Raw genomic sequence first — 10,000 nt, 5'->3', positions numbered from 1 at the left:
TTATTTATTTATTTATTTATTTATTTATTGACTTATTGACTGACTGACTAACTGACTGACTGACTTACTAACTAACTAAATTTTTTTTAAATGAATTACCGTGAGGGACCCTGGCGGGCTTACACACTTTCGTGCTCACATTTCCGTCGTACCATGATCCAGTCCCCCCTCTCCACCACCCGGGCCCATTCTCCGCCACCGAGATCCAGGCCCTGCTTTTTCCCTTGTGTACTGAGGCCGCTCAGGATCTACTCCTTGGCCCGCTTGCTTCCTTCCTTGCTTCCTTCCTTCCTTGCCTGCCTGCCTGCCTGCCTGCCTGCCTGCCTGCCTGCCTGCCTGCCTGCCTGCCTTCTCGCTTGCCTGCTTGCTTCCCCTTACTCTTGTGCTTGCTTTTGCTGCTTAAGCTGTTGCTCGCTCACTCGCTTTGGCTTGCATACTTGCTTTTCCTTGCCTGCTTTCCTTATTTATTTATTCACTCATTTATTTATTTATTTACTTATTTATTTTCAAGAAATTTTTTTATCAATCACCGTGAGGGACCCTGGCCGACTTACACACTTTCGTGCTCACGTTTCCGTCGTACCATGATCCAGTCCCCCCTCTCCACCACCCGGGCCCATTCTCCGCCACCGAGATCCAGGCCCTGCTTTTTCCCTTGTGTACTGAGGCCGCTCAGGATCTACTCCTTGGCCCGCTTGCTTCCTTCCTTGCCTGCCTGCCTGCCTGCCTGCCTGCCTGCCTGCCTGCCTTCTCGCTTGCCTGCTTGCTTCCTCTTACTCTTTTGCTTGCTTTTGCTGCTTACTCTTTTGCTCGCTCTCTTGCTTTGGCTTGCATACTTGCTTTTCCTTGCCTGCTTTCCTTATTTATTTACTTATTTATTTACTTACTTACTTACTTACTTACTTATTAAATTTTTTTTTAGTGAAGCACCGTGAGCTAGAGTGGCTGACTTACACACTTTCCTGCTCACATTTCGGTCTTACCATGAACCAGTGCCACCCCTCCACCACCCGGGCCCATTTTCCAACACCGAGATCCAGGCCCTACAAGGGGAGACCCTTGTGTACTGCAGGTGCTCAGGGTCTACCCTTTTGCTTGCCTGCTTGCTTCCTTGCTTGCTTGCTTGCCTGCCTGCCTGCCTGCCTGCCTGCCTGCCTGCCTGCCTGCTTGCCGGCCTGCCGGCTGCCTGCCAACCCTCTTCTTGCTTGCCTTCCTGCCCGTGGGCCTGCGGGCCTGCTTGCTTGCTTGCTTGCTGGCTGGCTGGCTGGCTGGCTGGCTGGCTGGCTGGCTGGCTGGCTGGCTTGCCTGCTTTCCTTTTTAAAAAAGAAATTTTTTTTTTTAATGAAACACCGTGAGGGACAGTGACAGACTTACACACTTTCGTGCTCACGTTTCAATCAGTTGTACCATGATCCAGGGCCCATCCCTCCACCCGTGATCCTATTGCACCACCCAGATCCAGGCCCGGCTTTTCTGCTCTGTTCTGACGGTGCTCAGGGTCTATTCTTTGGCCTGCTTTTGCTTGCTCACTTGCTTTTGCTTGCCTGCTTTCCTTTTAAAAGAAAAAATTATTATTACTATTTTTTTGGATCTAGCTCAAGCCTCTCTTTGAAATCTATCTGAGATGTTTGCACGACTTTCATAGGATAACCCCGCCCGAATTTCCTAGACGGAGGGAGGGTGGAGGGCTGATCGGGTAGGGGTGGGTGAGAGAATGAGACCGACCGAGAATGGACACGGCGGGGTGGGGTGGGGTGGGGTGGGGTGGAGAGGGGAGGGGAGGGGAGGGGAGGGGAGGGTGGCAGGAGCCATCTCGGTGGCGGCCCCGGAGCTTCCTGGGACTTGTGGTCCGTGACCCGGGGTTTCGGTTTCATTTCTCTTCCCGACACCCGCTCCCCCCCCCCCCCACACACACACCGGGGGCGGGGGGAGGGAGGGAGAGAGAACAACAACAACAACAACAACAACAACAACAAAAGACAACGGTGTCCTTAGAAGAGGCCAGAGGGAATCTGACTCCAAGCCGGCCGGGTCGGCCGCCTCCTTTTTTTTTTTTTTTTTTTTTTTTTTTTGCGCGACCATTGCCCGGAGGGTGAGGGTGGGGAAGAGGAAGAGATGCCGTTCTCTGTCCGTAGCTCGCTTGGAGATAAGATCTGCTAAGCGCTCTCGGTCGGTCGTAGGCTTAGGACACGCACCTCAGCGGTGGGGTCGGGATGGGAGGTGGGGTGGGTGACCGATTTCAGCTGGGCGCTGGCGCCGCCGCGGGGGAGGGGGAGCACGAGAAAGGGAAAGGCGCGGCTGCGGGGGGCGGGGGCTCAAAACTCGCGCTCCCTCCCTCCTTGGCCCTTCAAGAAACAGCCTTTCTGGAGATCAAACCGATCCTCCTCTCCTCTGAGGTCCTGGGTGCCCGATGTGAAGCGCCGCCGCCACCCCCCCCCCCCGGGGGGGGGGGCTGACCGGACAACAGAAAGCCCGGGGCAGGGGAGGTGGGACGGTGGGGGCGATGGTGGCGGTGAAGAAACTTTGGTGAAGATGCGGTAGCATAAAATAAAAGCACCGTGAACGGAAAACGGGAGTCACGGATAAACTTCCCCTTCGGTGGAACGGGGGGGGGGGGGGGGAAGAAAAACACCAAAAAAACCAACCAACCCTCCCCACCCCCCCCAAAGAAAAAAACCCAAGGCACTTTCATCAGCAACGACAGTCAGTCAGAGAGCTTTGCTTTGTTCGCAGGGAACAGTGTGCCCAACTCGCCAATCCCCCCGCCCGCCCCGCGCCCCTCCCGCCCCTCAGCCCCTCTCACCCCTCCCACCCCTCGGTCCCTCCGCCCCTCCGCCCCTCCGCCCCTCCCCTCCGCCCCTCCCACCCCTCGGTCCCTCCGCCCCTCCGCCCCTCCCACCCCTCGGTCCCTCCGCCCCTCTGCCCCTCCCACCCCTCGGTCCCTCCAGCCCTCAGTCCATCTCCAGGGATTCCAACCGGGGTCACGGGGCGGGGGCCGCGCGTGGGCGGTGTAGCTGCCCGTAGTTCACGTGACGTGTGGCACAGGTGCCTTACTTAACTCCTGTTTCTATTTTTTTCCTGCCATCCGCGCTGCCCGCCCCCCGCCACGAAAAATCTCTTGATGGAGTTGAGTCCGGTTGACGAATCTATGCATGCAACTCGGAAAACTTTGGGAGACGAAATTTGCAGAGGTTTTGGGGCTGCTCGGAGGCTGCCGGCGGCGGCGGTGCTGGGGGGGGGGCGGGAAACCTGCGGTGTGCTGGGGATCCTGGCGAGGCACAGCCCCGGACCCCTCGCCTATGTCCCCAGCCACCTCACGCATCCCTTCGGTTCTTGTAGTCGCGTCTCCATCTCGAGGTCGTTTTAAAACGTGTTAAGCCACGTGAAACACGCACGCACGCACTCACTCACTCACTCACTCACTCACTCACTCACTCACTCACTCACTCACTCCCGCCCGCCCGCACTCCCGCAAGCCTCAGCCGCTTCACAGTGACCGATTCGACTCGGGAACGCTGAAGAGAAAGGAGCGGGCGGCCGTGCGTCACGCCACTCGTGGTGGGCGCCGCTGCGCCACACCGCTTCACGTCCCGGATTTAGCTCCACGAGTGGCTACGACTAGGGTGTGCTTGTTCCCGAGGCGGGTGCCCGGTCGCCCTAGAGGCCACGGGGCCGGTTCCTCGGTCGAAAGCTCCACGGGGGCGAATCGCTCCTTTCCGCAGCCTCCTCCTCCTCCTCCTCCTCTCCTCCTCCTCCTCCTCTTCCTCCTCCTCGTTTCTCCTCCTCATTTCTCACAGCACCCGGTGCCAAAGGCCAAAACAAACGTCTTTGTGTCCCAGAGGAGGGGAAAGCTCACTCTCTTCTCTTCTCCTCTCTCTCTCTCTCTCTCTCTCTCTCTCTCTCTCTCTCTCTCTCTCTCTCTCTCTCTCGTGGGTCAGGTCGCCTATGCCTATTCCTTCGGGGAGGTTGGCCCCTGACAGACGGGTCCTCCCCGGTCCTTTCGTCTTTTGTCAAGTTCATGGGGCTTCGGTGGATCTTCTGAGCTCTCGGTGCCTTGTCCGTCCAGCCCGCCCCCGCCTCCCGCGGAGGCGGAGGAGGAGGAGGAGGAGGAGGAGGAGGAGGAGGAGGAGGAGGAGGAGGAGGAGGAGGAGGCCACGGGAGAGGGGAGAGAGGCATATGTTCCAATGATCCACGGCCTCGACCGGAGGATGGAACCTGGGCCTCTCCCCTCCCGCCCACGAAGCATCCACTCGGCCCGTGGAGCGCTCTCTCTGGCTCTGGCGTCCCACCCAGTGTGAATAGGCGATGAACTAGAGGTTTTGAATCGCAGGATGACCCGCAGAGAGCGGCCTAGGAGTCATGTCCCTGTGACTCGCGCCCCCCCCAGATCCTCCGCTTGACCATCATGCCACCTCAGAGAAAACAGAGCTTGATTTCATTCGGTGCACCTCGATGGTACTTCTGTCTCACCCAATAAGAGAGTATCCAAATCTGTTTTCAAACTAGTACTTTGGAGGGGGAGGGGAGGGAGAGAGAGAGAGAGACAGAGAGGGAGAGAGAGAGAGAGAGAGAGAGAGAGAGAGACAGACAGACAGAGACAGAGACAGAGACAGAGACAGAGAGAGCGCGTCAGGGGTTATCCCTGAGTGAGTTCAGTGCAGAGTCCAGGAGTCCGGAGTGATTTTAACACATGGCTGGGGATTGGCCACCCAAAACAATCCAATCAAAGAAGCAAACAATGACCGCAATGAGCGCTGGCGACTGGTGCTGGAGAAGAGAGGGAGTGCAGCAGGGAGGTGGCTAGCCTTGCACACGCCCCTGATCTGAGTTCAACCCCTGGAGTTCCCATAGGGTTCCACGAGCTCTGCCGGGAGTACTCCCTGAATGCATAGCCCTGCCGGGAGTACTCCTTGAAGGCATCCCAGGGATATGCCCGGAGCCCGGCTCAGGCGTGTGGCCCCAAAACAGATGCACAGAGAAGGAGAAGGTTACGGGGTGGGGAGGGGGGGCTTGGGGGGGGGGAGAGGCAGACGACGGAGATGGACACGGACACAGACAGACAGACAGACAGACAGACAGACAGAGAATGGGCGGGCCTGCGTGCACGCGATGAAGCACACGTACTGAGTGGTGGGGTGGGGTTTTAGTGTGTGTGTGTGTGTGTGTGTGTCTGTGTGTGTGTCTGTGTGTGTGGGTGTCTGTGTGTGTGTGTGTCTGTGTGTGTGGGTGTCTCTGTGTGTGTGTGTCTGTGTGTGTGTGCGTGTGTGTGTGTCTGTGTGTGTGTCTGTCCGTGTGTCTGTGTGTCTGTGTGTGTGGGTGGGGGGGGTCGTCCTCCTTCCACACCCTGTGTCCCCGGATGGCCCTGCCCCGTGATGTCTGTTTCTCGAGGCAAGGGACGGTGTGACTTAGTCTCCCTCCACATCATCCGCGCGGGGATGGCGATCCCACAGAGGGTGCTCGGGCGCCACCTGGCGTCCGCTTTTCTTCGGCGCCGGAGCTCCTCTGGAGGTGACGGCAGCGATTCGGTTGCAGTGCCCGAGGCGGCCTTCCAGGAGGTCGGCGTCCCAATCGAAATTGGTCCCGCTGTCAAGGCGCCACCCCACGAGGTCCGACGGCGGAGATTGGAACTGCAGGCTTATAGGGGAGGTCCTGTTGCCTTCGGAGCCGGGTGCCGGCGCCTGGCGGGGCTGTCCGGGCGGGTCGACCAGCACTCCGCCGGCGGGTGGCGCGTAGCTCCAGGGTTGGCGGCGGCCCGGAGCGGGGCCGATGGCCGGCCCGAGCCCGGGTCCCGGCCCGGGCGCGTGGCCCGGCCCTCCGCGGGCGGGTGCCGCCGTAGCTCCGGGCTCCCGCGGCGGCCCGGAGCGGGGCCGATGGCCGGGCCGAGCCCGGGTCCCGGCCCGGGCGCGCGGCCCGGCCCTCCGCGGGCGGGTGCCGCCGTAGCTCCGGGCTCCCGCGGCGGCCCGGAGCGGGGCCGATGGCCGGGCCGAGCCCGGGTCCCGGCCCGGGCGCGCGGCCCGGCCCTCCGCGGGCGGGTGCCGCCGTAGCTCCGGGCTCCCGCGGCGGCCCGGAGCGGGGCCGATGGCCGGCCCGAGCCCGGGTCCCGGCCCGGGCGCGTGATCCGTCCCTCCGCCGGTGGGTGGCGCTGTCGCTCCACGGTCCGCGGCGGCCCCGAGCGGGGCCGGTGGCCGCCCCGAGCCCGGGGCCGCCCGGGCGCGCGGCCCGGCCCTCTGCCGGCCGGAGCCCTTGCCGCGTAGCTCCGGTGTTCTGCGGCGGGCCGGAGCGGGGCCAAGGGCCGGATCGGCCCGGGTGCGTGGCCCAGCCCTTCGCCGGCGGGTGGCGCGTAGCTCCAGTGTTGGCGGCGGCTCGGAGCGGGGCCGATGGCCGGCCCGAGCCCGGGGCCGCCCGGGCGCGCGGCCCGGCCCTCCGCGGGCGGGTGCCGCCGTAGCTCCGGGCTCCCGCGGCGGCCCGGAGCGGGGCCGATGGCCGGCCCGAGCCCGGGTCCCGGCCCGGGCGCGCGGCCCGGCCCTCCGCGGGCGGGTGCCGCCGTAGCTCCGGGCTCCCGCGGCGGCCCGGAGCGGGGCCGATGGCCGGCCCGAGCCCGGGTCCCGGCCCGGGCGCGTGATCCGTCCCTCCGCCGGTGGGTGGCGCTGTCGCTCCACGGTCCGCGGCGGCCCCGAGTCTTCCCGGGCGCCCGCGCTGGCGCTCCGCCGGCGGTGGGTGCATCGCTCCAGGGTCCGGAGCCGAGTGGGGCCGATGGCCGGACCGGGGCCGGAGAGGAGCGGCGCGGAGCGGACCTGGTGAACGGGCGCCCACCGACCGGGCCTCGGCGGCGGCGGCGGCGGTGGCGGCGGCTGACGTTTTCCGGGTACCTGCCCCCTCCCCACCGCCCCGGTGGCGTCCCCCGGTGCTCTGAGGGGCGGGGACCTTGGCGTGACGGCGGTGTTTGGTGAAGGGCGACTTGCCGCACCCGCTCTCCCCGCGTGCCCGGCCGGTGGCGCCGTGAGACGAGGGCCGGGGAGAGGGTGACGGGGTCCGGCTGTGAGCCCGCGGGGGCGCCTGGTCCGCGGCGCCGCGAAGGAAGGGGACTTAGAGGTTTTTTTTATTCTCCGGTCTTTCCGGGCTAATGATCCGACCTCCTCGCCCTCCGGAGCCGGCTCCGAGGCGGGACGTCAGCTGCGGGCGCCCGCCCGCCCGCCCGTGCGTGGTCGCCGTGCTCTCCCCCTCCCCGTCCGCTCCGAGTCCTGACCGGTGGCTTTCGGGGTGTGTGTCTCGGGGGTTCGGGCGGGCGGGGGTTCGTCCATCCGCTCGGGGATGCGTCCGCTTTTCCCCGGGCGGCCGCCGCCGCCGCCGCCGCCGCCGCCGTCGCCACCGGGTCGGCGCGTGGCTTCTGGCGCGGCTTGGACCCTGCCGAGTCACGGGGTCGACCAGTTGTCCCCTGGAGTTCCGGGACTCTGGGCGATGGGGCTGTCCCAGGTGCCGGTGGCCGGGTCGCTGTTCCAGAGGGTGCCGCGGGAGGGAGCAGATCGGTCCCGCTCCGGGCAACGGTCCTTTTCCGGTGTGACGGGGCCGGATTGGACCGCGAGATGTACGCTGACACGCTCTCTCTCGGTGGCTCTCTGCCGTGAGGATCGGGACCGGTCGTTCCCCCGGGTGCGTGTGAGGAGCTGGGGGCCTGTCTTGAGGACTCCTCCCTGGCTTCCCGCCGCCTGAGCCGCCCGCCTGGGCCCTGTGCGCCGGCTCTCGCGTGCACCCGGGGGCGGTGTCCCCGGCCGTGGCTGTCGCTCCTCCGGTCTAAGGTGCCCGAGGCCAGCCCGGTGTCCGTGTCCTCGGCGCCAACGGACCCCCCCAGCCTCGCGTGTCAGGCGTCCTCCTCGCTCTCGTCGGGGGTGGGTCCGGTCGGGGCCGGACATTGCCCTGAAGTCGGAAGTGCGGGCGAAGGCTGAAACGGGCCTCTCCCCTCTCCGGAGGGTTGCTGTCCTTTGCCCGCACTCCTTCGGGGCTCGGTCCCCCTCCTCGCCAGGGGGGGAACTCCGCGATGCCTCGCTTCTCTCGCGCTCTCTCAGCCGATCGATGTGGTGTTGGTGCGCTCTCCCGGGCCGGGCCTAAGCCGCGCCAGGCGAGGGACGGACATCCCTCGTGGATGGGACCGCTCTTCTCGTTCTGCCAGCGGGCCCCTCGCTTCTCCTCCACCCCCGTGGGGGCGTTCAGGGGTGCGGACCCCGGCCCGATCCCGCTCTTCCCGCTCTCCCCCAGGCCCCGTGCGTGGCGGGGGAGCGGGTTTCGGGGTCGTCTGACGCAGCGGACAATCCTCGCTCTGCGCCGGGACCCCGCGGGGTCCCGTCCTCTCGGGCGGGCCCCTCCCCGCGGTGGGGGGGGCCGCCCGGCGGTGGCGCGCGCGGCCGCGCCTCACCCGGTCCTCGGTGGTGCCCCTGGAGCGCTCCAGGTCGTCCTGTCAGGTGCCCGAGGCCGAGTTGGTGGTGTCGCTTCCCCATCACCCGGACTTGCTGTCCTTCCCTCCCCGGGCTCCTCCTGGTTTCGGTTGGCCCCTGGCCTTCCAGGGGGGTCGAGCCGGTCGTCCTCGTCGCGGGGTCGCCCGCCGTTGCCTCCTCTGCGGTTCGCCGCGGGGCGGTGGACGGGGGAGGGCCTCCGCGTTCCGGGCGCGCGCCCGCGTGCCTCGCAGTAACTGGCACTAGCGCGTGGGCGTGTGAGCGGCAGTCGGTGGGTCGCCGTCGCGCCGGGCTCTGGGAGATGAGGCGTCCCCCTTTGGGGCTCTCTCTCGCCTGGTCCGGGGCTTCCGCCCCTCTTCCCCCGTCGTGGGGGTGGAAGCCGGCCTTCCCGTCCCGGTGGGCGGGGGCCGTTTGCCGGGTGCTGCGGAGGGGCGGCGGGCCCTCCCGCGGGCCCGGCACGCGACGGACCTGACCGCGGACGCTCACGTGAGATGCGGTCGCGGCCCCGCTCCGGCGGGGACCGGCCGCCGGACCGCTACGGCAGACCCCCCCAACACGCGGTGTCAGGGGAGTCCGAAGGGGAAGGTGGTAGCTCGCCCAGGTTAGGGGGGCGACGCCCCCTCGGTGGAGAAAAGCCTTCTCTAGCGATCCGCGAGGGTGCCTTTGGGGTACCGCATCCCCCAGCCGCTGCCCCTCTTTCTCCTGCGCTGTCAGCCACCGGTAGTGGAGCCCTCCCTTCCTCGCCGCCCTGCGACGGGGAGGGGTCCGCCGTCATCCCCTCAGACGTGGGGGGGTGCCGTGCGCGCTCGCTCTTTGCCTACCGCGGCCCGCGCCTCCCCCTTCTGGGTCGGGGGAGGGTCCCGTCGGGCCGGGCCGAGCTGGCGTCCCGGCGTCGGGGCGTCGGAACGTCGTGGTTGGCGGTCGGGGCCCGGATGGGCCCGCGTGCGTGTGGTCGGAGTCGTGGGACGGGTGTGCGCGGTCAGGGTGTCGTTTCTGCCACCGTTGCGACCCCGTGCTCCTGTTGACCCGGCCCGCTGTGCCCCCGGCGGGAGCCGTGCTTCCCGGCGGGGGGGAAACGCTCTGTCCGCTTCCCGTTCCCCGTGTGGTGCCGCAGCCGGCGGTGGTGCTGCGGACCTCGGCTTCGGGGTGTGTGCTCTCGGGGGGTCCCGTCTCGGCCGCCCGGCCGAGCGAGGCGCCGCCGCGCGGTCCGCGTGGTGGCGGCGGCCCCCCCGGGTGCCGGACGTTGCCGCCTGGGCTCCGGGACCCTCGGTCAGGGCTCGGGCGGGCGGACGGAAGAGGAAAGGCGAGAGGCTTGTGTTGCGGCCCGCGCGTGCGGGCTCGCGGAGGTTCTGGGCGCCGTCGGCCCTTCCCGCCCCGCGGTGGGGCCGGGGACGGGTGGCGGTGGTCGGCGTTGGACCCTCCGGGCCCCCGGTGGCGGGGCGCTGCGGTGACGCGTGTGGACGTGGCTTCCGAGGCGGAGGGCGCGGGTGGGTCGGCCGTCGGGGCCGGCCGGCGTCCCGGGCGTGGGCGCGGGACCGCCCTGGTCTGTGGGC

The 10,000-nt window shown here is 66.8% G+C and overlaps 1 protein-coding gene across 1 annotated transcript in view; it reads right to left on the bottom strand.

Annotated features, from left to right (window-relative positions):
• Positions 1–5,405: 5,405 nt before the first annotated feature.
• Positions 5,406–10,000, bottom strand: part of LOC129398803 (collagen alpha-1(I) chain-like) — a 12,575-nt gene continuing 7,980 nt past the window's right edge. The window contains exons 5-11 of the mRNA XM_055117891.1: positions 9,582–10,000; positions 8,921–8,982; positions 8,552–8,689; positions 7,247–7,404; positions 6,968–7,056; positions 6,649–6,794; positions 5,406–5,733 (exon numbers count right to left, since the gene is read on the bottom strand). The exon at positions 9,582–10,000 is cut by the window's right edge and continues 275 nt beyond it. Of these exons, the coding sequence (XP_054973866.1) occupies positions 5,406–5,733; positions 6,649–6,794; positions 6,968–7,056; positions 7,247–7,404; positions 8,552–8,689; positions 8,921–8,982; positions 9,582–10,000 (1,340 nt within the window). The remainder of the gene's footprint in view (positions 5,734–6,648; positions 6,795–6,967; positions 7,057–7,246; positions 7,405–8,551; positions 8,690–8,920; positions 8,983–9,581) is intronic.

This window comes from Sorex araneus, chromosome 9 (genome assembly GCF_027595985.1).
Source record: "Sorex araneus isolate mSorAra2 chromosome 9, mSorAra2.pri, whole genome shotgun sequence".
NCBI lineage: Eukaryota > Metazoa > Chordata > Mammalia > Eulipotyphla > Soricidae > Sorex > Sorex araneus.
The sequence above is the reverse complement of the archived record's forward strand: the minus strand, read 5'-3'. Positions and strand labels throughout refer to the sequence as shown.